A 27,764-nucleotide genomic window follows, 5' to 3' on the forward strand; every position below is an offset into this window, starting at 1 on the left:
GAAGCATTAATTAATGATATTTTTTCTTTGAACATAAAATTGATAAAATAGATTATTAAAGAACTGTCATCAGGGTTGGTAGTAGGGTTGGTAGTAGGGCTCATGTGAAGAAACATCAACTTCTACACGAACAGATGAGATATCAGATTAGTCAGCCTTGGCATTTTCCTCGCTGTCAGCATCACCTGCTTCATGGGATTATAACAAACATAGTTTTTTGACTAAGGAAACCTGTGAGAAATGTCCTTGTGCTGAAATACACATTGTATAGCACGTACAGTTTACTTGGTGCCTGAGACAATCTCAGGGTGTAGGTTTGAATTCTGGATGGGATTTAGTCCCTAATATAACATATCACATTTGACCACTTTCTTGAAGGCATTGTGTGTTGTTCATCAGTGATGTTTTCCCCCTTGTCCTGTCCTCCCCACATCACCATCATCATACATCACCATCATCATCATCATCATCATCATCATCATCATCATCCTAATATCTGTATAGCGCTCAGCTGCTCAAATGCACATAGTTTTTCCCTAGTGGATGTCAGTTTCAACAGCACATCATATTATCGATCTCAGCTCCCAGGAGAGGACACAACTCTTGCTGCTACTTGGCACACTGAGTTCATGTGGCTTTCCCATTTTCATGAGGTTGCAATTGACCATATTTTTAAAGGTGTGTGTGACTTTCAGACTCAGTCTTGCTTTTGGCAGTAACTTAAGACATATACAGTATGGTTCAAAATTATTGAGAATAGCTAAAGCATTTCATATTATTAAACGAGAACAAATCAGATAAAATTGAATGTATTGTGAAAGTGAACTGACCTTTTCATGTTGTGTAGGTAACAATTTAATATTTTATCAAGTCTCCTTGAGCTTCACGGCACAGTCTAAGACGGGTAGGCATACTTCCTATCAGAGAGGTTAGTGTCTCGTGAGTTATGCTGTCCCAGTATCGGACCACTTCTCTCTTCATGTCTTCAATTTTTGTCAACCCCTTTTGATTCACACATTCCTTCATCATCCCCCAAATGTTCTCAATGGGATTTAAGTCAGGATTATATGCAGGAAATGGTAATGCAGTCACATTTTTCTCCTGAAACCACTGCTTGGCATGTTTTGCGGTGTGTTTAGGATCATTATCTTGCTGCAAAATCCAGTCATTTCCATAAAACACATGTGCACTTGGAAGGAGAAAATTATCTAATATGTTAGTGTAGCGTTGACTTGTCAGATTTCCCTCAAACACACACAGCGGGGTCGTTCCTAATAAGGATATCCCTCCCCATACATGAAACTTTGGGCTGTATTTAGGTCGTCGATACAACGGTGCTGACGCAGACTTTGTCCATATTTTCACATTATTGGGATATACCCATATTGAGCTTTCATCAGTAAAAATCACATTTTCCCAGTCAAAGTTTTCATGTGCCAAACACCACTCAACACGCCTGTCTTTATGTTCTTGTTTCATGAGAGGAGAAGGAATTCCAGTCTTGTTCTCCCATCCAAGATCAATCAAATTTCTTCTAACTGTAGATTTTGATACAACTGTTGATCCCCTTTCTATCATTTCATACCTGATGTTGGAGATGCTTGCCCTTTGCTTTTTAGACGCTAAAATTCCCAGCCGGACGCGATCTGAGAAGTCCAATTTTCTGGGTCTCCCTGCTCCTTTCTGGTGCCCAAAATCCTTTCCCTCTTTAAAATTCTTCCTAATCCTATACACAGTAGAAAGAGGAGTTCCTGTTCTCTCTGCCAATGTATTTACATCATCAATTCCTTGATTACACAACTCAAAAATCAACCTTCTTTTATCTTCAGCAGACATTGTTGACAGTGCTGAGGAAAATGACGTCTGCTACAAATTCAGAGGAAGTAACTCTAATTGTACTATACTCGGTAGACCAAGATGAGTTACCTCCCTTATACCATTACTTAGTTTTAAGTATCAGTGAATCAGTTGAGGTGTTAGGATAGCTCAAAGTAAGAAGAAAAATTCTCAATAATTATGAACCAGACTATAGTTCACTTGGTTTTTCCCATTCATGGCTTGGTGGACTGGGACACATACTGTGACCTAATGATAGTGAATACCTTGTCCAAGTTTGCTGCACGTAGCTGTATCTGCAACTAGGTGATTGCATGTATTCATGTGGCCATCGTCTAGTCATTTACCAATGGTTTTGGGGGTTCTTTTATGTACACAGAGTTGTGTACTGTCTACTACACTAGGGGATGTGACAATACTGAAAGAATCTGCATATAAAGTTAGCTCCAAGGCTTTTACACATGGTCACAGGTGGGCTTGTTGAATCACGTACTTAATAAGTGTGGCACCTTAGCTAGTTCAACCACCATGCCCCATATACAGTCAAACCGCGTTAATCCGAACACTTCTGTTTTTCATCAAAAACGTTCGGATAGTGAAACATACGGACTACTGAAGCAAACACCACTTCAGGAGAGTTACTTCCCTTTGACATACTGAGACAAGAACACACGAACGTATACATGTATCAAATGACTTTATTACAGTTTGTAGACATAACAACTTGAATATTAAAAATAACAATCAATCAATGCAATGTCTGAATAGATTATTTATAGTATTACACATACCAATTACTCACTTGTGTTGAAAGAAATCTCCAATAACAGTCTGTTTGGAGAGTGGCTTGAAAGAATCACGCATGTTGAGCCAAATGTCCGAAATTGTGCTCTTGCCGATTAAGTGTCCGAATTCTGGACCAAAATGCTTACTAATCAGATCAAAACTGGCTTTGGGATTTTCTCTTTGTATCTACAAATTTCTTTTTTTTTGTGCGGCAGTAATTTCACATCGTTTACGCTTAGGGGCGATACTTGCCATTGTGACTGACAGGTGTCAAGTGCAGCTGATCTCATTTTGACTCGATCAGGATTTTACACAGTAAGGAAACATGACAGGTATTACTCAAACTAAACAAAAGTGAAACCTATTAACTGATTAAAATCACAAACTAATGACATGCTCAACTCAGAGGTGTCACCTCAGTTAACAAATACAATTGAAGTCAGCCAATGTAGACCAGCGCTAATCACAGATGCGCACAAGGTAAGACTATTATCCGAACCTTTTTGATGTACCGCCGGATTAATGAAGCAAAACCATGTGTAATTAGCCAATCTGTCACCGCTAATTAACGTTCGGATACGGAGACTGAAGCATCGGATTAATGAATCAACAGGTAATGAGTTTATATAGTAAACAAGATTGGTTACTGCCAGCTACTGTTCGGATATTGCGGGAATCAGATTGTCGGGGTCCGGACTAACGCGGCCTGACTGTATGCCTTATTACAATGGATTAAGTGAGATATATGAATGATTAACTGTACAATTGGTCACAGACACTCTTGTTTAACTCTATTCAACTTTTGCGTATGTACTTTTGACTCTTTTCACATGTACTTTTGACTACAGTCTGTCATACTGACCCTGAAGCAAATATGTCCAAGAAAGCCCATGCAAGTCTAGAAAATATGGCAAGTCTAGATTTCCTTTGCTTCAAGGAAGAAGGTTTCAGGGCTCCATTTGATTATATTATTTTCTTTTAACTTTCTTTTAGTAAAATATGTTCATTTCAGAGACTAGTTGTTAGTCTACTTTGACTCACAAACTGCAACATGTGTGTGGGTGGTTAATGATTCACAACACAGACATCATGTTCTAAAACATCAGATCTCATGTTGACTGTACAAATATCTAAAACACACCAAAACCATCAAATGTTTCAGCTACCTTTTATCAAAGCTAATCCAGTTTAAGAGGCTGTCTCAGGTGGTTTGCCATGTCCTCTATATTTTTCTTGTAAAACATTTGCAAGTTAGCATTTGTGTTGCCATGGAAACATGGTTGTAAGAGCTGGTATGTTTTTGAAATAGGTCAAGATATAAGTGGGACTGTTTGACATAGTGCATACACACTGCAATATAACACATGCACTCTGAGATATTGCATGTATAAACACACATATGGCATATACACTCTGACATACAATATATATACACAGAGATGTGGAATATACACATGGAGATGTAGAATATACACACTGAGATACAGCATGTATATAAATAGATATAGCATATACACACTGATATACAACATATATACACAGAGATGTAGAATATACACTCTAATATACAGCATATAAACTGAACATCATTGAAAACTCACCACCTGTAAATTTTGAAATAAGGCAATAGAATCTTTTGGAAATGGAAAATTAATGGTGGGAATTTTGATAACACACTAGATCGTAAATAACGCTCTACAGTAAAAAACGGATCGTTCGAACACATCATCGAACACATCACATGAAAACAACAAAATTCATGCACATCACACACGAAGGGCACAAATTGCATGCAGAAAGCATGCTGTTCAGGGGTATAAATGACCTTCGGCACAAAACCGTTCTCATTTTCGCAGTACTTTCGTAAGTAAAGTTTTTTCGCCATGCCAAGATTGTCACCAGAGGAACGAGAACAGGCCTTGGGTATGTTGCAGGTCGGCGCTTCAAGCAGAAACATTGCACGACGATTTGGGTGTCATCATTCGACCATTCTGAGGCTTGCTAACAGATACCAACAAACAGGAACCAGCAGGGACCGGCAACGCCCAGGTCAGGCACGTGTTACCACCCCTCGTCAAGATCGAGACATTGTACGGCGCCATATTCGGGATTGAACCTTGCCCGCTGCCAGAACCGCCAACACTGTCCAGGGTCGACGTGGTTTGATCAGCGCTTCCACCGTCCGACGCCGTCTCCGTGCGGCAGGGTTACGTTGTCGACGCCCTTACGTTGGACCCATCCTGACTGACAGGCATCGCCGTGAACGCCGACAATGGGCTGAACAGCATCGTGTGTGGTTGTTACGACGTTGGCATGGTGTGGTGTTCTCCGACGAGTCGCGTTTTCACTTGCGAAATGCTGACGGGCGTCTACGGGTATGGCGTTGACGGGGTGAACGTTATCATCAGGATTGTGTTGTGCAAACCGATCGGTGGGGTGGAGGCAGCATTATGGTGTGGGGAGGGATAAGTTATCACCACAGAACCGCTCTGATTGTTTGTCGTGGCAGAGTGAATGCCGTTTACTACCGTGACAACATTCTTCAGAACAACGTCGTTCCCTTCTTTCACCAGCATCAAGATCTGCACACATTTCAACATGACAATGCACGAGCCCACACTGCACGTGTTTCGATACAGTATCTGGCTAACAACAACATTCCTCTACTTCATTGGCCTGCATTGTCACCAGATTTGTCACCCATCGAACACTTGTGGGATTACATCGGCCAACGCCTCGCACGTCGTCCGCAGATCAACAACCTTGGGGAACTCGACAATGCCTTGCAGCAAGAGTGGAATGCAGTGCCTCAGGACTTTATTCAGAGACTTATCCGTTCAATGAGGAGACGTTGCACAGCTTGTGTTGCTGCTAACGGGGGTCATACACGCTACTGACTTTCCATTTTGACCCCATCTTTATTTCATTGTCAGCTGCATTAAATCTTCACTGTTTTGCTTGATTGTTTTTTGCTTCTTTTCTTTATCAAACATTGGTCTACACAAATATGTAAAATTTACATAGATTGCTCACTTCTGCTCTTAGAAATCCACAATTTTAGGGGTGGTGCGTTTTCAATGATGTTCAGTATATTTATATACACTGAGATGCAGAATGTACACATTTATGTATGACATAAATACAATGAGATGTAGAGTATAAACACTGAGATATAGAATATATAAACAGATATATCATGTACACATTGTGCTCCACTGGAAATAATGCTTGTGTGAGATCAAATGATATTTCCTTGGAGATATTGTACAATTCCCTGATATCATCAATTACACATTATTCACAATGCTATGAGATCAAGAACCCGGTGACACGACAATGCCATGATGCCATAAACTTGATGATGTCACAATGCTATGACATAACTGCAGTGCAAATCTAATGGCACTACCATGTTACCAGTGAAAACTAATGAAAAGTGATTTTTGATGATAGATAGAATCTCACCCTTGTGTCTTCTGATATCAAATGTATCAACACTTACTGATACAAGTGAAAATATCTTCAGATATTAGTTGCTTTGTCAACTCAGTGTGATATATTTGATATCAAGAGACGCTCGGGTGAGTCTCTATATACTTACAGACTTGAAAACTCAAATAAGCACTGTATTAGTCCACATAGTAGTTTAAAAAGTCTGCTTACATGGTGCTCATATCCAAGCACATTGCCTTCTCACAGCGCTATGTACATTACAATCCCAGGTCACAGAACACTAACATAGTCTCTGATACTTTTTCAACTCCCTGGGGATCATACAGCCATGGGCCAGTTAGGTGCAATGAACTAAGCACTCACATTGCCAGTACATCCTCACAGGGGTACACATTTTACAGCAGAGTGAACTGACACGATGTGGATCCATGTGTCTTGTCCAAGGTTACTATGCAAATGTGCCCACCTCAGGACCTCAACTTCGGTGCCTCAAGCCGTCAGCATGATAGGCAGACAACATACCAGTGCACTACCACTTCACTTGTAAGATTCCAGCATAATACACAGCCTTGGTGGCATGATAGATCAATGTATTTATCAACACAAGATAGAAATAACACTAGATTAATGAGGATGATATTAACAAGCTGATGAGTTGCCCACAAATGGGAAACATCTCTTTGTTTGGGCTTTTGTCCAGAATACACTGACACTCCCTGATGCAATGAATATGCTACACAAAATTCACTCACCTCATAAGTTTCTTGTTAATGTTTTGGTATCATTAAGGAAAATGATGGAAATGTTGAATGAAAGCCAACAGTGCAATGTCCTGCATCAGTGATGCAGCTGCATCAGACATTTTCTTGTTAAGTTTCCAGGTTGGATTTTGAGAAGCTATTTCTCAACTGTATATCATGTTTATGAGTCAAGCTAGAGTGCAAATTTTGAAATCCATGCAGGAAAATATGCATTGTTGTTTGTTTAGTTTCTGTTCATGTAATCACATATTCTAAGATGCTTCAGTGAAAGATCAAAGTTGCCGACAATACTTTATCAGACGATAATGTTCACTCTTGGCATTACGTCACAATGTGTTGATGTCACTGCGCCATTCCAGTCTGCCCCCTCGTAATCCAACTTTTTTGCATTACGTCACAATGTAACCGACGTCACGATGGATGTCAGCTGCCATTGCTTCGTAAGCCTCCCACAGCAAACTGCTTCGTTGCATCCCGTTTCTTGGTTTGCAGTTGCATCACACAGCTAACATCACTGATGGAAACATTATGTTTTCCGAATGGATAAAATGTCTCATAGTTCAACTCAAAATTTTACAGAGACACAGTAATGTTTGCAATGTTTACATTCCCACAATTCAATTGTGGAATGTTGCATGACTAGTCAGCTTCGGCTGAATGTACTGATCTAAACTTTCGTTGGTAGTAGAAATGAGACTGTCATATTGCCTTGTATGGGCTAAGAGAATCACAGATGTAATTAAAATGATCTAAAGAATCTACTGTAAATCACGAAATTTTGGGGTCACAATATTTTTGCGAGTGGTGAGCAACAGACGTTTTTGCGTCATGATATTTTTGTGACTTGCCTAATTCTCAAAACATTATTAGTTTAGTTTGACAGTTTCAAAGCTTACTTGCATCTGACAGTTCTAACTGAAGTAAATCCAATCACATATTAAAGTTTGCCGCCAATCTTGAACTCAGTTCAGTGGAGTACTTCCGCGTGTATGCAATCAGTGATGTTTTCCTAAAAACAACACACTCTGCATAGGCCAGATAAGCTTAAAACAGTACAAAGGGATTAAATTAAATAGCATGACACTATTAAAAGTATAAATAATGTGTCAAATTTTAAACAGACATATACTTCACAATCATGTTGAAGTTTGTTACTGTTACTAAGCGCTAGCCGTTAGGTTTACCTGACCTGTCCAAGGCCTCCACACCTGAGAAAGCTGCTCGTATGGAAGCCATGAACAAGACGATAATGGAGAGTTCTTTGACAACTGACAACACAACAACTCGACGCGGAGTCAAGCGGGAGAGAAATAATAACCACTATTCTCCTGAGACTCAGGTAAAAATTGCAGAATATGCATCTGAACATGGCAATACAAGAACTGCTAAAACACTTTAGCAAACTTTTGGATGTTAGTCTTGGGGAAAGCGCTGTCAGATTTATGAAGAAATCCTACCTGATGGCTAAGTCTAATGACAAAGTAGCAGAAGTGACGGAACTAGTACAGCAAAGACGAGGCAAACCTTTACTGTTAGGTGAACTGAATAAGCTTGTTGCAGACCATCTGAATGACATTCAGAAAGCCCCAACATAAACCGTCACCAAACTGTTCATCATTTGTTTTTCTAGTAATGTTTGTTTTAATGTAGGGGGCTGACACGTCAAAAGAACAGCTCATCATGTTAGCCATGTGAAAGAAATCTTAATATAGATCATGTTACGGTTAAGAATTTGCCATGACAAACGATGTAAGAAATCCACTGTGAACCAGCAAAACAGGACAAAGGCAAGTCTAAAACATTCATATATTGTATCATTAGATCTTAGCCAGAGAGCAAGTTATACAAGGTCACAAGTCAAAACTTATTTCAAATACAATAGAAGTGAGACAAAATCTAAGGCAATGGGTCATAAAATGTAATACAGCAAACTCACCAAAGTCTTAGTGAGAGAGATAAACAGTCATGCAGAGTGTAACACAGCGATCAGTCTGACAGTGGTTAATGTAGATTCAAACATTGGCAGCAATTTATGATGCTGCTCCAGTGATGTATCCCAGTCTCAACAAGGCAACTAGCCTTATATATATATACTCGGTCATTTCTCAAAAGTTCTGGCACATACGACCATTGCCATCACTGTAGAAATCTCTAGCAGTCTCCCAGAAGTAACAAATAGAAAACCAAGGGCAGATAATTTCCTGAAAACCAGAATTCTAAAACTGTTGACCATCTATTATACGAAATGTGACCCATCATAATTATTATTCAAAACACTAAATGTTGTGACCCAATAATAATTATTACTTAATTAATAACAAAATATGCAGAAAATACACACTCGTAACAGTCAGACACACCATTGTTTGTTTTCTGCCATAGATTAATTGAAATTAGGCTTAGAAATTATTAAATACGGCATCTCAGAAAAGAAATACAGTTCGTTCTACCTCCATGTGTAGTGTAATAAAGCACACTTTCACCCTGAACCATTGTATCATTCAGGGCGAAAGTGTGCTTTATTACACTATACATGGTGGTAGCATGAACTGCATTTCTTAATTATTTGTAGGATGTTAAAAGGAAAAAAGCCATTTGGTTTTCAATCCCTTTTCTTAATTTTGAACCAGTGAATCTTTAAACCATCTTTTTTATAAGACAGTTATCAACTATTGTATATGATCACTCAAATCTTTATCGCTCAAAGCTGAATTTTCATTATATTAAGTATTTGATACACAAACGGTAGCCCTCAAACCCAGATATAAGTATGCCTGAAGAAGTGTTGATTTCACTTAAGTATCTATTGATATGAAATATATCACCATTATGTCGATAATAGTAATAAAATACCTCACCCAAACTTTGATGTTATTACTTTTGTCGACTTCCTCAGAATCCTGCTGATACGTAAGGTATAAAAAACACATGAGGGAGATGCGTTATTCTTAGTCAATTAAGATAAGAATGATTTGGCTGAGAAATAAACATTTTATGACCATGCAGTATGTTTACTGAGCTATGTGTATGTCTGAGTCAAACACAGCACATCGGCCATGTTGTGATAATGTTTAATGTGTGATATTAATGCTTCAAGCAGCTTGAGTTTCATTCTCCAGGTGTGCCAGAAACAAGAGATAGTGGGTACAGGTTAGACTAAGGCTTAGTCTCTGAATATATTTAATTCAGATAGTAACAAACAAACCCATTTAATTGAAAAGGAGCTCCAGGGAGACCAGAGATTCAGAACGTGAAGAAATTTAGACTTGCTTCATTTGAGGCTTTAGCACTGCAGAGAAGGCTTGGCATTAAGCTAAATAATTTGGTTCAGGGACTTTGAGACAGACTAGGTGCAGGTCTCAGTTTCACTACATCACTGATGTATCAGCAGCAAGCTGTTAGACATCATACTGATAAAATGTTGTTCAAAGTCAAACTGACATCATCACATGAAGTGTGTAAACTGTGTCAGACTGTCCTTTCTTTGTCAGTTGAAAGTGGTCCTATCAATGTAGCAGAGGTACAGATAAACTGCATATCTGCATAACTTACTCAAAGATTTATGTGAAGACTCAGTTGCTCATATGTCTATTGCGTACAAGGACACTTGAAGTTTTGTAAATACTCAATAAATCTGATCTTCCTTGTTTTCACACAAGAATGTTGGGTAGACTGCACTTTACAGGTCCCTGGAAGTTAGAGTAAGGGTTAGGATTAGGTTAGGATTAGGGTTGGGGTTAGATTAGGTTTAGGGTTAATTACCAAACACAGGGACCCGTAAAGTGCAGGAGTTCCAAAATATCAAATCTTTGCTTGCACACAGGTGGATAGATAAAATAACTGAAATATTTTGGGAGGTTCTATTTCAGGACATGAATTTGGCAACTTGCAGTCTTTCTTATCGTTTCACATATTACAGATCAAATATGAATAACAAGCACTAACATTTAAACTTTATTATATTTAAGAATCAATGGAAAATGGCAAAACACCCAAATGAGTTTGATTGAGGTGAGTACAATTTATTTGGTTACACAAAGGAAAATTAGGATACCCAGTTGATGATCACAAGCAAGTACTAACTCACTGACCCAATGGGTTATCTATAGCTCTGGGTCCCATTCCTGAAAGCGATCGTAGTAGTGCTATGACTGTCAGAAGTCTATGTTAAAGTATGGGAGTTGCAATCATCTTTGCACTACAATCGCTTTCTCAGGAATGGGGCCCTGATGTACCCATCTTGGGTGCTGATTGCTGTTTTGGACTGCTCTCTTCTTTCAAAGAACCTTAAAAGGTGTAATGTTTTTCTCAATGGGACCTCACTCAGATGTGATGTTTTACATTTTACAAGTAAATCAGGATGTGAGGCTGTTGCTGAATTTCACTGAGAGTCAGGTTTGTGTGTGTCACCATTGTTGCTTGTTGGTAGATGAGATGGTGACACTCCTGGATTGTCATCATACCACAGAAAGATTCACAAGACATCTAGATGGGAATATATTTTGGTTGCATGTTGAAATTAATTCTTGATTATGGTATTAAAATAGTTAAAGTCTCTTCACAATTGCGTCCATCTTAAAAATCATGGAAAAATTGAGTTAGAAATCAAATGTTGATATACTCTATCTTCGAGTGGAGAAATGCAAACTTTATGGTCCCAAAATTGTCGGTATATCTTTGCTGAAATTAATTGTAGCTTACAGTATATAAAATAGTACAGTCTGATAACGTAACTGATCATAATTTATGCATTTTGAAATATTATAGCTCCTGTACCTCTAATACACATGATGTATCGACATTACCGTCACTTCACAGTTGCTGCCAAGATCGATTCTATAAACTGAGTTAGTCATCAAATGTTGACAAACTCAATCTTCAAGTGGAGATATGCTAATGTTTTGGTTCCTTATCAATACAGAATTGTCTGTGCATCTCTCTCTGCTTCTCCCAGTTTTTATATTTAATGATCTGACTTGACCTTGAGTTCCTGTCTTCTGTCTGGAGTTGTGAATGAATGCGTTATGTAAATATCACATGTAACACATCTGTCCAAGCTTATGTAGATACCACGTCTCTCACTATGGCGGTAATTGTCCATGCAGATAATGTTCAATACATATTATACTGACACAGGAAAAGACCTGCCATTTGCACAAATAGTACACTATGTCAACTGATATGTCAGATGTCTGGTTTCATGTTTGTGACAAACATTGCTGGAATGTTGTAATTCGGGTTTTGAATAACACGGGGCAACAGGTCATGTGACTCTCCCATCAGTGCTTGTTGCATATGTCATAGGTCATGTGGTGCTTCGACAGTTGGTCAAGTCTGTGACGTGTCTCAACCCAGAGTTCAGTAACATTGGCATTCTGTCTGTACTGTAAATGATTCCAAAAGACCATTCTGGCAAATGGACTCGAAGTTCATGAACCTGGAAACTTGGGCTGTAGTAGTTGTTATTAAATCTAATTAACTGGGTTAAGTCACCTTTGGACAAGTGAAGGTCCCAGGGTAGAATAGGTCTTCAGCAGCCCATGCTTGCCATAAAAGGCGACTAAGCTTGTCATAAGAGGCGACTAACGGGATCATGTAGTCAGACTCACTGACTTGGTTCACACATGTCATCAGTTCCCAATTGTGCAGATCGACGGTCTTGTTGTTGATCACTGGATTGTCTGGTCCAGACTCGAATATTTACAGACCACCGCCATATAGCTGGAATGTTGCTGAGTGTGGCGTAAAACTAAACTAAGTCACTCACTCACCACCATCATGTAAAATCTGTACAGAACTAATGCTGATCATATCTGATACTTACATTCAGTTACCAATAGGAGATCAGGTTGGCACGAGGAAAATCTTATTGTAGTGTTAAGACATCTTTCCCTGCAGGCAGCTTTGGGAACTTTAGGGGACTAGGTCAAAGATGGAAACATTTTCCCAACAGTTTATAAAAGTACAGAAATTGGTATGAAGTTAATCAGATGTATTTGGATAGACTGAGGGGCTGGAATATGTATGTACACACTTTGTACATATAGTTTGTTGCTGAGTCTTGAAATGGTCATAATGCTGAGATCACTTTTTGCAACTGGGCCTCCTTTCACAAAGCAGTAAGGTGATTGTAAGTCACTAAGGTAACCTGCGTGCAGTGTTAAATAATGGGAGTTGAGGTTAACCTTAGTAAAAGTTCTTTGCGAAAGAAGACTTGGTTCCTGGCCTAAATGAACTATGCTATTATTTGAGAACTTGACTTTGTTCATTTCAATTAAACATTTTAACCTGTGTGATAATTTTCATACAAATAGTTATTAATGTTGGGATATATAGAAAGTTTTTTCTAAAAGGAGGAGTGTGGCATTAAGTCGTCTCGGAGAGCTCACAAGGTAACAGGTTGAAGAAACAGTTCCAAGTGATTTACTTAAAGCTTATATATGAAAGTAAACAAGAATGCCAATCAAACAGATCATTACTTAAAGCTTTCCTTCTGGTACATTTATGCTTAGTAAACTTGTTATCAACCCTTAGATCAAATTTCCAAATGTATAGGGACTGTGGGATGGCCCAGTGGTCAAAACCTTTGCTCTTCACGACAAAGGCCCAGGTTCTATTCTTCACACGCGTACAATGTGTGAAGACCATTTCTGGTGTCCCATTTTGTGATATGGCTGGAATATTGCTAAAAGTGGCTTTAAACGATACTCACTCACTTCAAATGTATGGTTTGATTACAAAAGAGGTTTACATGTTTAGTTATTACTGTGTACAAGCTGTCCCACCAGAGCTTGTGTCTGATGGTCTCCCATGCTGCCTTGCAATCACTCCCATACACCCATGAAAATCACTATCATACACCCCAGGAGCAAATTTATCCCCCAAACTTTGTCTCATGTAAATATTTTGAATTTTCCTATTTTATATACACAAATGGTAATCTGATATGTCTAATGTGTTATTACATTTATCGAGATAACAGATTTGGCATTTTAGAAAAACTGAAAAAATGGTTGATAACGATTTTTTTTCAACATATCCATAAAATATGTTGAAGTGCATTTAGTAAATTTATATCACCATGAAAAAAAAATCAGATTTCTCTAATTTCTGCTATCTCTTATTTACATATCAAATGTGATATATACATCATATTTATCACATGCCACATGCTCCTATCTTATCTGCCTGTAAACAGACTATCTACATTGCAGAATGGGAAAACCAAAATTTCCATAATGACTTTTCCTGACATGAACACCGAGATCATGAACTCACAGTGGAGTATAAAGGTTATCAGAGAATTGGCAGAGCAGAACACCTAATCTCCCAGCTGAAACCCTCACATGCGTTCCAGAACAGATAAAGGGCAAAACATTTACCCTGCCACTGGATGTCACTTTTTGTTGCAGACAGGAAGTGAAGTGCACATTGCATGATGGGAAGAAACATGTTGACAAACAAGATAGTCAGCTTGTATTTGTTAATGTGTCCAGTTTCACATGTCATGGGTTAAACAATTCTGGAACGTCTAATGTATACAATTCATCATCATATGTAATCTGGTCTGTCATGCGAAGCAAGATAAAATTCATGTTTCATTATGAGTGAGTGAGTTTAGTTTTACACCACACTCAGTAATATTCCAGCTAAATGGTGGCGGTCTCTAGTCTGGATCAACAACATGAGCATCGATCTGAGCAATTGGGAACCAATGACATGTGACAACAAAGTCAGAGAGTCTGACCACCCAATCCCATTTATCGCCTCTTACGACAAGCATATACTTTCCTTTTATGGCAAGCATGGGTTGCTGAAGGACTATTCTACCCTAGACTTTCACAGTTCTGTTTCATTATTAGTGTAACATATGAGTTCTCTGTCCCGGGATAATATTGGAAAGTTGGTCTGACAAGTTGGTCATCTTTGTGTAGCTTTGGTAGTGATATCTCTGTTCTAATCCAAGTCTGTCATTGAACCACATTATTTTCTCTACAGTCTTTTAAGCCCTCCCAGCTATCACTATCTCTCTGCTCACTGCATAAATCTCTTCCCACCGACGTTGCTCAAGTTATATCTTCCCACGTAGCCCCTGTTCTAATATGACCCTTTCGTGGTGTCAGTGTTCAGGATTCGTGATTGGTTGCAATCAGATTTAGTTGTGCAATCAGTGACATTGTTTCAAAAATGATCATTCACAAAGCCCTGGTAATTTCCGGTAATTTCTGTATGGTTCGAGAAAACTGGACCCTCATCCACTGTGTGATGCGCAAACATTTCATCTAGACAGAACTCAGTCATGTAATGACAATGGATGCCCTCGTTGACCATGGATAAGCTAGCCATTACACGTCTTGTGTGTCACAACAACAGAGGTCATCGGTAGAGGAGGGATATTTGTAGCCTAGCTTTCTGTTGCTAGTTTCTTATTTTTACTAAAACATGAAATACTGATTCTATCCTTCACATATTGATGAACTAACTGCATGGCAGCCACCATAATGGATCTACGTTGACCTAACATATGTTCTGATGGGATGAGAAGTAAGGAGACAATTCGTGTTGCGGTTTTTTGCTGTATTGGAGATTGTACAAGATCTAGGAAATTATGGCCATGTTAGAACATAGATTATTATGCTTTGAGTAACCTCTGAGGGAAAAGAATAAATTCACACTTTTCCAATTTAGTTGGGTCTATTTGCAACTATTGAAATGATATATGTACATGGTCTAAGGGCTAGTCTATGCTTCTCACTATATATAAAACTGATGTCATAACTAATGAATCACAGATCTGGAGGCTGTTCCATCATGTTACTCTTCAAGCACGATGATCTTAATCTGTATCACTCGATATTCTGTATTCACATTGATGGAGGCAGTGTGATTCACTTCGATATGAAGGCTGTGTTATTCACCTCCAGATGTATTCAATGTGATTCACTTAAAGACCGCTGCCTCAAACATGAAGTTCGTGAGCTCATAATAACCATATGACCATGCATTTACTGACTCTGAAATGTGACAAAAAGATTCAATATTTATTCACTTAACAATATTTTATATTGAAATGAGGCTGTTAAACCTGTGGATACCGACAATGCCAACATGCAATTATCTATTGTCCATATGCTTCTGTCTTGAAGTTTATGTTTCAAAGTTTCAGCAACATAAATCAGATTGAACTTGTGCTGAATTGTGGGATGTGGCGCATGTTTGACGCAGGTGCAGGTGCTCATTAAGGTAGCTATAAATGTAATCCAGAACCTGGGACTGCATTTCACAGGAATTACACTAGACTCGTCTGGCTATAAACATATTTAAACAAATTATTTCCAGCTGGACTTGGGCTGGGAAGCCTATCATTCTTGACTGTTTCGTGTTCTTCAAGCCTGACTGACACATAATTTATATGTAAATTGCAAAAAGTAATACAAAATGGTTTTTTTTGGCCACTATTTTAACTTGGGTTCATCACATTTTGAAGAGGATGTAGTTATTACAACAGTGTGAAGTACAGTAATTATGTCAGCATGGTGCAAACTAATTTAGAAATGATCTTTAGTTAGCACTAGCTAACCTGTTGCATTTCTTTTTTTCTGTTGTTTCCTTTTCTTTTTAGAAAGTATTTTTTTCTAATTTTATTTCTAAGTGTGACAGAATTTTGTGAATGTTCAGACATGTAAATATAGTGTTGCAAAACTAAATCCATATTTTGTTTTTAGAGACTCTCCTAAGATGAAGGTACTGAATGTTGATTGATGTTTCCAATCTCGTCTGAAAATACTTTGCTAAGAAACACCAGCTTCTGTAATAACCTTCAATAATTATATTAAAAATACAAACAAATGTTCTAAATCTATATAATTTCATGGATTAGTGAAGCATTCAGTTCAGTTTGATTTGTACTTTTTATATCTAAATTAGAGCAGCTGTTCACCTGAATGCAGTGATTGATTGGTTGAGGTCACAGTCTTAAAACACAAGCATTTGTTATCAGCCAGTCTGAATGTCAGTGGCCTTTCCTCTACCAGGAACCCTGCTGCTTGCATTCACCATGTAATGACTTGTATCTGTAGTAGGAGATTGCTACAAGCTGTAGTGTGTAGCAAGCAGAAATGATTAAGCTGGTTGGTCTTCTACATCCCTGTCAAATTACTGGATGTCTTGTTAGGTCTCAATGTTTAATTAACCATAAAATCTTGACAGGAGACCCAGAGATCTTTGTAACAACTGATGGTTCAGGTTGTAGGGGTTGTATCAAAGAATTATTAGGCAAATTAAAGGATGAACATGACTATCAGGAGAAATAATTTTGTTTTGTATTTAGATAAGGTCACAGTAAGTCCAATGCATGTTATGTCCTAAATGTTATGTCCTAAATGTGAGGCATGGAAGGTGTATATTTGTCATGCATTTACTTACAAAGTTAATAAATAAATCTTTTATGGTCTAAATCTGTTTGATAAAGGTGTTATTGTCTTAATGAGGTTTACTTATCAATCCTTGATATCAGTGTTGTGGTGCCTCATGCTGTGACAATGTGGAGTATGGTTCTTGACACCAACCATGGGATTGTCTGGTCTCTGGACAATGACAAACTGGGATTCTCTGGTCTCTGGACATTACCCATGAGATTGTCTGATCTCTAGACATTGGCTACAGGATTGTCCAGTCTCTGGACATTGACAACAGGATTGTCTGGTCTCTGGACATTGACCACAGGGTAATCTGGTCTTTGGACATTGACCACAGGATTTTCTGATCTTTGGACATTGACCACAGGATTGTTGGATCTCTGGACACGATTGTCAGGTCTCTTGACATTGACCATTGGATTATCTGGTCTCGACATTGACCGTTGGATTATCTGGTCTCGACATTGACCACAGGATTGTCAGGTCTCTGGACGTTGACCATTGGATTATCTGGTCTCAACATTGACCGTTGGATTATCTGGTCTTGACATTGACCACAGGATTGTCAGGTCTCTTGACATTGACCATTGGATTATCTGGTCTCGACATTGACCGTTGGATTATCTGGTCTCGACACTGACTACAGGATTGTCAGGTCTCTGGACATTGACCACAGGATTTTCTGATCTTTGGACATTGACCATAGGATTGTTGGATCTGACTGGACATGAGACATGGGATTGTCAGGTCTCTGGACATTGACCGTTGGATTATCTGGTCTCGACATTGACCACAGGATTGTCAGGTCTCTGGACGTTGACCATTGGATTATCTGGTCTCTGGACATTGACCATTGGATTATGGACATTGACCACAGAACCATTCAACTGAAGAATTCTTCAGTGGCAGAAACCAGATAGTGGATAACTACTAACCTTTTTATGACTGTTGTGTTAATTTCTGCAAGTAGCAGATGTTATGCTTACCTGGGTATTTCTCACAAACACCTGGCCCTGATTTTTCAGAACAAACTTAAGTTTTTATCAAATCTCAAACTGAGTTTGACAATTTGAAACAGATGAGTATTTAATGCAGATGCATTTTTATAATATAAAAGCCCAGACAACATAAGCATTCTATTATCATGAAATGATAATTCATACCAAAATTCTTTATTAATTGTAACCAGTACAAGCAATATATTAGCATTCAAATATTAGGAAAATATGAATATAGAATAGAGGTTTCATCATGTATCAGTAATAGCTTAGACAAGACTCTCCTCAAAAGTAGTAAAGCTTACCTCACAGACATTCTATTGAAAAAGGTATAAGTTATGACCACACAATTTCATGGTTAAAAGCCTAGCCTGAGGTAATCAGAACACCACTGTAAGACAAACCATTCACTAAGACAAGGGTTATGTCTAGACAGGTTAATAAACTGTTATGATATGGATCTCGGGTCCAAGTGAGGGTACCAGTGAAATCCCTTATCTAACTGGCGTGCTGGTTTGCTTGGGGGAATTAACTCAGCAAAGAATACGAAGTCACAAGAAGCTAATTACAATTTTATTTACAAGAGATGGAGTAACAAGGGTGGCCACAGAGAGTCGGTACAACCCTCTGGGCTGAGGGCTAGAGCTGACCTGTGTTGGGAGTCTAAACCCTACTGATGGACAAATGAAGTTGGAGACTATTTCACTACAATTTAAACAATACAAAGATTCTAATTTGCTGACTGATACAAAAATGGGTGTAACCTACAATAGTCAATGAAATACAGAATAAACAAAATGGGGTGTGTCCTACCATTACGACTTCAGTGACCAGACAGGGGGAGTACTTAATCTTTTAATCCTATTATCTAAGTGACATTAATCTTGTTGGCACATTTACTGGATGCTTGATTGCTTACTCTGAGCTGGATCTTTAACGACCCTTAACTGGTGTTTGCATAATGTTATTTTACTGTAGGTGATGGCATGTTTACCTCATCAAAGCAGTTTATTAACCTGTCTAGACATAACCCTTGTCTTAGTGAATGGTTTGTCTTACAGTGGTGTTCTGATTACCTCAGGCTAGGCTTTTAACCATGAAATTGTGTGGTCATAACTTATACCTTTTTCAATAGAATGTCTGTGAGGTAAGCTTTACTACTTTTGAGAGGAGTCTTGTCTAAGCTATTACTGATACATGATGAAACCTCTATTCTATATTCATATTTTCCTAATATTTGAATGCTAATATATTGCTTGTACTGGTTACAATTAATAAAGAATTTTGGTATGAATTATCATTTCATGATACTATTCATCAAACTGTCTACTATGTTTGAGTTTATTATCGATTTCAGTTCTTTCTGGGAAATGAGTTTTCTCAAATTTGAGTAAAAACTGTCACTTAAGTCAAAACTCAGATGTAACTTTGTTTTGAGAAATCAGGACTGGTGTCATCATAGATTCTCAACCCTCTGGTTACACCTCTGTTTCACCTTAAATGCCGATGTGTTTAATGCCACAGTTTAGTGAATGACTCTGTTGGTGTCTGAAGGTAATAGTCTTGTGCTCAGTAGAACATACAGTTTCAGCGGAATGCTTGAGTGGCTTTTGTGATCAAATAGATCAGTCATAAATTATGTTGGAATTGTAACTCTACAGACCAGTAGATCATTATGATAGTGTTAGATCCCTGGTGTTGTTGAGCACAGTGTAGGCTAGCACAGTCCTGTATGTGCAGAAAGTACTTGAAAGATGTACCAGTTCCTGTAGTAAAGATGCTTCCCAGCTGACTAGTCCAGATGTCTGACAGTCTGCAGCTGTCTCGTCAATATTTCAACATAGTCCCTTGTAAAAACTAGGTTTCTTTTTGAGGAGAAGCATTTAACCTTGTTCCAAGTTGCTGATATTTCTGTCTGTGTCTGTTTATCTCGTCTCTGCAACATGTTCTCATGTATTGTACATATTTTGCCAGGTTAGTTGTCAGGGAAGCAGGTTTTATGTGCCTCTGCTTATTGTGAGGATTTTCTGCAAGTGTAATATCATTGGTTTGGCTTTCAAAATAGATAATTTGTATATTTTATTTAAAAAATGGTATGCAAAACATCTTTTGTAACATCTTTTATTTGCTCGCTTGTTACTTCAAGTCAAAGCCTCTTAGTGTATCAGAAGTTGAAAGCAAGGTGCTGAGTGAGTGAGTGAATTATGAAATTGTAAACAAGGTGGCTGAGTGAACAAGTTAAAAAATTGAAATCAAATGTTCTTACTTAGTGAGTGAGTGGATGGGAGGATAGGTGAGAAGGTGATCTGTATACTTTTAGAAAAAGTAATAAATCTAACATGCAAGATTTCATTTGTTAAGAATGTGTTGGGTTTTTTTCAGGACTTGACTGTGCAGGTAAAACCACCATCCTGTACAAGTTGAAGCTGGACGAACTTGTCACCACCATTCCTACAATAGGTAAAGCGTACTTTCACATGTGTGTGTTTGACCACCTTTAATACAATAGATAATACAACACCTATCTGTCCATCTCAGTGTTTGACCACCTTTAACACAATAGATAATACAACACTTTCCTTGCCATCTCAGTGTTTGACCACCTTTAATACAATAGATAATACAACATACACCTGGTCATCTCAGTGTTTGACCACCTTTAATACAATAGGTAATGCAACACCTACCTGGCCATCTCAGTGTTTGACCACCGTTAATACAATAGGTAATACAACATGTACTCATCCATCTGTGATTGTGTCATGACATGTTCATAAATATGTGATCCAACTGGACAACAATTAGTACACAAGACTATCTGTGTGATGACAAGTAATCATTTATCCAAAATCTCTGTTGGCCAAGCAATTAATGATGCATTTTTTTTATGTCCTTTCTCTTTCAAATTGTATGAATCTGATTTGCATTTCCACTTTTATGATATGTACTTGCATGGACTGACTGAACAGTACTTTTGTGTGTAAAATTGTGATGAGCTTTACTCAAAGATTTTATCCTTCCTCACAAATCTTATAATGTACATAGTCTGATGATGATGATGATGATGATGATGATGATGATGATGATGAAGCACATTTTGTGGAAGGTTTTCAAAACTGTTTTTACCAGTCTTGAATATAATAACTTTTCTTTCCTTTGTCAGTTTGAAAAGTAAGAAAAATATTCTTCAGTCTTTCATACCTGGGTCTTATTTGAAAAGTCATTGATATATTTTGAACAATTAGACTATCATTCATTGTTAACATCTAGTTTAGAAATTATGCAACATACTTAAATAAATGTTCCAACTTACTTGAATAACTATTGTATCCAGGCTGAACTAGAAGCCATATTTTGAATATATTTATTTTCATGGTAGTTTCAGACACGGATGTGGAATACAAACAGTTGGATTCAAATATTTCATAGCTACTATCTACAAATAGCTTTTCTTTAGTAATGGAATATTTTTTGAGATGTTTACCTGAAAACATCATCCTCTGTATTGGTCAGTGTAATATAGAGAGGGACCACCCAGCCATGAAACTAGGCGTCAGTTCTCTATCTTAACATGAACAGGGAAATATTTAGTGTCAGTGACAGTTTGCTGGAGATTAATATTAGTATCTTAACAGGTCAAGATAAACCCTTCATCATATGACAAGTCTAAAGCTTGCTGCTCTGATACTGAATAAACAGCCCCGTAAAGGTCCAGGGTAGGATAGGCCTTCAGCAACCTATGCTTGCCATAAGAGGCGACTATTGGGATCGGATGGTCAGACTCACTGACTTGGTCATCGGTTACCAATTGCGCAGATTGATGCTCATGCTGATGGTCACTGGATTGTCTGGTCCAAACTCGATTATTTACAGACCACCGCCATATAGCTGAAATCTTGCTGAGTGTGGCGTAAAACTAAACTCAACAGATTATGCTTTTGACATGACCAGTGTAATCAAGGGCATGATTACATATATGCGGGCCTTTCAATTTCCCCATTAGCCAAGTTTGAATATCAAAATATGTTTAATAGTGAAAGTGAACTAAGTTTTGTGAGAACTAATGTATTTGCAGAAATATTTAGAATTCTTATTTATGTCTATTATGTCTATATGTCTGTTGTCATTAATACTGTGCTTCACTTCCTGGCGGGTGAGCCATCATCATCATCATCATCATTATCATCATCATCAACATCATCATCAAGATATTATAATTGTTGGTATGTCTGTGTCTAGGTTTCAATGTGGAGACAATCCAGTACCGTGACATCAACTTCACAGCATGGGATATTGGCAGCAGAGACAAAATCGTAAGTAAATCCACCTGAAAATGAGAATAATGTTGTTTGACGCAAATACTAGATGTGATGAGTGGGACAAATACAGTGTAGTAATAAAGGGATGTGCCATCTCTCTGATTATCTGTATAAGTGATGTGTTTTATATGTATAAGTGATGTGTTATATACATTCTCGGCTGACCAGTATTCCAGCTTTCTGAAGGTAACTCAGGGAAAAAATCTATCTGATCACATGAAAGCACAAGTGTTTGTTCTGTTATGGTTAATAATTTTCTGTGACAAAAGGTGTAAGAAATCCTCTCAGAACCAGCAAAATACGACACTGACAAGTTTAAAATTTTCAGTAATATGTATTCAGCAAACAAGAGCAAGATACAAAGATTCACAGTAGAAGTTTCATGTACAATGCAACTGAGTCACAAAAATAATGGTCACAAATATAATGTCAACTCACCAAAGTTTTATCTTGAGAGTGAGAAACAGTACGAAATGTAACATGGCAAGCGGTCAGGCAGCAGTTATGTGGGTCAAGCGATGATGGAGAGGCAGGCAGGTTGGTTTACTTCTGTTAATCTGTGTGTGTACAGTGTCATTTACAAAGTCACTGATTCCTGAACATTTGAGCACAATATGACCCTTGCCATTGACGTAGAATTCACTCGTAGTCTCTCTCCCCTAAGTACACACAACTAACTGAAACAACTCAAAGGGAGATAACTATAAAGCGCTACCTTAAAGCCTGCTGCCAAAGTACAAAAAACACTGAACATTTATGGTACGAAATGTGACCAATAATAAATATCACTCAAAACTTTAGATATTGTGACCCAAATAATAATTATCACTTAATCAATAGTACAAATTACAGAAAATACATTCTTGTAACACATTATTTCTTTGTATCACACAGCTTGTGAAGGAACCTGTTAAAAAATAATAAAGAAACACTTGTGCTTTCATGTGATCCCTTATTAATTTTATTCCCTCAGTATGCCTAACATTTTAAGCCTAAATATGTCTGTGCATTTTCTTCTAAATGTTGAATAGCTGTGGCACCAAAACAGTGCTATTGAGAGACAGGTCTTGTAAACTGGGATCAGCTCTGTCTCTGTCTTGCTGTGGGTTCATAGGTGTTACATCTCAGAAACATGTTAATGTCCACTGAAACCTCTGTGTGTTTTAACACACTGCGGTTGCAAGTGGATTTTGGCTGGTGCAACTAGGTCTTTATCTTAGGTTGCACCTGGTGCAAGTAGGTGAACATCTCTTAAATGTTCAAGTCTGGACCAGACAAACACTGAGATCTTCATCCAGTTCATTCAAAGTATCCACATCCGGAAACATGAATGTGAAGAGACCATTCATAATTTATGGCTAGGGGTGGTGGTGATGATTTTAAGGGGTGGTGACACATTTTGTTCAGGGGTGTAGGGGGATCATCAATTTTGTTCACATGTTCTGGAGGGGGGTTCATTGATTTTGTACATGACATGCAGGAGGGGTCACTTACCTTGTACATTAAATTTAGGGACAGGGTATTCACATTGTACATGCAACTGCACAAAGATCATCATCATCAATTATGAACGGTCATTTTTTTTTTATAAAGTTAACAAAAGGATTCATGTGTGTGATTATATCATTTGTGACATGCTAGTTTCACATTCCCAGCGTCCATTGTTTCGCCACTACTACAAAGGCACAGATGCTGTGGTGTTCGTGATAGACAGCCATGATCGGGAACGCCTTGATGAACTTAATTATGATGTCATCAAACCTGCTGTGGCAGCTGATGAACTTTCGAATGCTGTGTTCTTGTTTCTTGCCAATAAGATGGATTTGGAGAACACCATGACAGTCGATGAAATATCCGACAAACTTGGACTAAAAAACCTTCGACACCCTTGGAGTAAGTCTTACACTGAGTGGGTGGGTGGGTGCATGGGTGAGTGAGTGGTTGAGTGGATGGGTGGGTGCATGGGTGAGTGAGTGAGTTAGTGGGTGGGTGAGTGAGTGAGTGAGTGAGAGTTAAACATGTTGATGCAGCAGTACACAACTTCTTTTTTCTGTGAAAGCCACATTTTGACATAGATTCTAATGTCGAAATGTCAACACTTGCTTGATAATGACATTGGAATCTATTGCGCTGAGGTGGTTGAAGTAGGCATCTTGCAGGATTCCCAAGATGGCAAATACATTTAAAATTTTCACTTATTTACCAGTATTTAGGACAACATTGAGAGGGTTGGAAACAGACTCATTTCTCGTACCATGAAAATGACTTCACAAAATTATTGGAATTCAATTTGTGAAGTTGGTTTGTCTTTTTCTCATTTTTTGTTATTATGTTTTAAAATCAATGACCTAGATTAAATTGTGGGGAAATAATGCAAATTGTTTTCAGTAAACATCCAACCAGCTTCTCCCAATTCTGTGCATCCTCTTCAATATATTAAATCTGTTGCTTGCATCCGTTGATAGAAATCACATTAGCAGTGGGATCCCCACTTGAGATAAAGGCAAATGCCACACTGTCACCAACAGCTTTGTCTGATAATGTCCAGCTCTTTAGTTGAGAACTCAAAATGGAGAAAATCCTGTCATATTCTAGACTAACAGTTAGTCTCTGAAATGAACATATTTTACTGAAAAAATGGTCATAGTGCAAAAAAGTAATATAATGAAATGGAACCCTGAGACTTTCTTCATTTTCATTTTCTGAAGCTAAGGAAATCTAGACTTGCCACATTTTCTAGACTTGCATGGGCTTTCTTGGATATATATACTTCAGGGTCTGTACGACACACTAGTCATATTCAAAGCTATACATTATTTAAAAATTATATAATAATAACTTTTTGCATTAATTTCATTTTCAGACATAATGCCAGTAAGTGCAGTGAAAGGTGATGGATTGTACACTGCTTTGGACTGGCTAGCATGTAAACTAGGTTCTGCTCAGGCCCGTAAAGCAATGGCCACACCCATGCCACCCCCTGAAGTCGCCACCCCTGAAGGCACCGAGACATTAGAACATGGAATGGACTATTGTTCACGGGCATACAGTGCTATTAAGTGCCTATTTCTGAGGACGAACCGGGCTGAGGGGGGTCGGGAGTCACCGTGACATGGTCAGGGATCCCTCCTGTGTGTGTCCCTGTGACGAAAAGTGTAAAGCCCTTACTATTTTCAGCCCTAGAGAGTCTTTGTGTATCCAAACTTCCAACATGGTGCCAATATATATTTATACATCTGATCAACAGAATGTCTTTTACAGGCTCTCTGGACATCAGGATGGATTGTTGAAAACATTTTACTTAATTGGTCATGGATGTTTGCAACAACAGATGACAGTGATTCTGTGAATTGTCTGTATCTTGAAACTGACTGTTTGCCCTTTGGGCTTCTCTGGTAAGCAGGGTCCCACTTCTCAAAGTAATCTTAACTTTGTCATAGTGATTTACAATCAGCTTTGAAACTGTCATAAGACATGTTTAAGTGTGGGATTTACAGTCATCTCAGCTTCATTACTGTTGTAAAACAGGTTTAAATTTGGGATTTACAATCAACTTAGCTGAGTCACTGTCAGTGACGGGTTTAAGTGCAAGAGTTACAGTCAGTGTGGAACTAAAATGCCTCGCTGTAAATGACACAGGGGTCCTTGCAACCAGGGCCCAGTTTCACAAAGCTCTCGTAAACCTAAGGTCCCATAACTTTTCTCGTAACATGGGTACGTCCTGTGTTACGGTATATGAGGTAGTGATGCTACGAGAAAACTTACAAGATCTTAAGAGTACGGAAGCGTTGTGAAACGGGCCTCAGTTCTACTTCACTCTAGTGATAATTATTGCTTGAGATTACTTTATGCCAGTAGGAAGATCAACACAGAATTATGTACACCATGTAATCCACTGCCCAGTCTACAGCAGCACTTCTCCATGGGTGAATGTACCCTCAATGTTTTATTATGTTCTCTAAGCCCGAAGGGCAAATGAACAATGTGTTTATCTTACTGAACACCTCAATTGTAATTTTGATTTATCTGAAGCACAGATACAAATTTGTTAGTGGCTCTTTCTAGATTTTGAGGACGACAAGAAAAGCAGATTTAGAGTTATCCCCCTTACATCGATTTGCATTTGCAAAATATTAATAATTGTCGTACATCATACGTGATTCAGTGTTATTTGTGATAACGAATTACAACCATGATGTACTAAATGAGTTCGGCATTCCCAGCGGATACATAGAAAATGTTGCTCGCTTGTAATCAGGGTATATTAAAAATTATAAAAGAGCGCTCAGCCAATCAGAAAACAACATTTCTGTGTGTGGTAACATAAATGGTCATGTATTTTAGATACAGTGTGCACCGATTACTTATTTTTGTAACAATATCCATATATTGTAAAGGATGAACTGTTTCTTGCCACAAACTCTTTGTTATCAATGATTGACCACACCAATACCTGCAGAATTAAGCAGACTGGAAGTTTGAAGGATCGGGAACAAAGCAATTTTATGACCAACAAAAGAAACACTACACTCACTGCTGGCATGATTGCTGAAAGAGGTGTAAAATGACGCTCAGTTTGGGAGAATAGTCAAGATGCAACATTTTCCTGATTATTTCTGCATGGCTTACATCAGAATGGGGTTATTGTAATAGCCGTGTAGCCAAAGTGTTTGCCCATCACACCTAAAGAAAGGGTTTGACTCCCTTCATCAGTATAAAGCATGATACATTGTTTTGATAGTCTTCACAGCCATGACAATTCTTGCATATTTCTGTATGTAGGATCTAGTGATTTTTGGCTAATGAACCATATAACCTCTTTTCCAAACATCCACAACTTTCTCCCACGTTAAACAGCACATCATCCTGTAGTATCTTAGTCATTATTGAGTGGGATACAACTCAAAAATATTTGGTAGATAGTCGTATAAACTTGTGTGCTTTGTTCTGACAACAAGGGGCACATACTTTGGGGTTTTCAGAAATGGTATAGTCCTTTCCTGCTTTAGTATGTATATTGTAGTAAATCTGACTGAACAAACAAATTTTGTTTATGCTGCACATGAGAAGATAATATGTGTAAATACTTTGGATATATAGATGAAATCCTGCTCAGAGACATAAGCGGTGATGAAAGGGATCGGGTTGTCAGGCTCACTGACTTGGTTGATGCATGTCATCAGTTCCCAGTTG

The 27,764-nt window shown here is 38.2% G+C and overlaps 1 protein-coding gene across 1 annotated transcript in view; it reads left to right on the forward strand.

Moving 5' to 3' along the window:
• LOC137268175 (ADP-ribosylation factor 3-like) overlaps window positions 1-27,480 on the forward strand; it is a 47,612-nt gene extending 20,132 nt beyond the window's left edge. Inside the window, exons 2-5 of the mRNA XM_067802707.1 lie at window positions 20,635-20,712; window positions 22,492-22,565; window positions 24,227-24,464; window positions 25,435-27,480. Of these exons, the coding sequence (XP_067658808.1) occupies window positions 20,635-20,712; window positions 22,492-22,565; window positions 24,227-24,464; window positions 25,435-25,682 (638 nt within the window). The 3' untranslated portion in view covers window positions 25,683-27,480. The remainder of the gene's footprint in view (window positions 1-20,634; window positions 20,713-22,491; window positions 22,566-24,226; window positions 24,465-25,434) is intronic.
• The last annotated feature ends 284 nt before the right edge of the window (window positions 27,481-27,764 follow it).

Source organism: Haliotis asinina, chromosome 16 (assembly GCF_037392515.1).
Source record: "Haliotis asinina isolate JCU_RB_2024 chromosome 16, JCU_Hal_asi_v2, whole genome shotgun sequence".
Classification (NCBI taxonomy): domain Eukaryota; kingdom Metazoa; phylum Mollusca; class Gastropoda; order Lepetellida; family Haliotidae; genus Haliotis; species Haliotis asinina.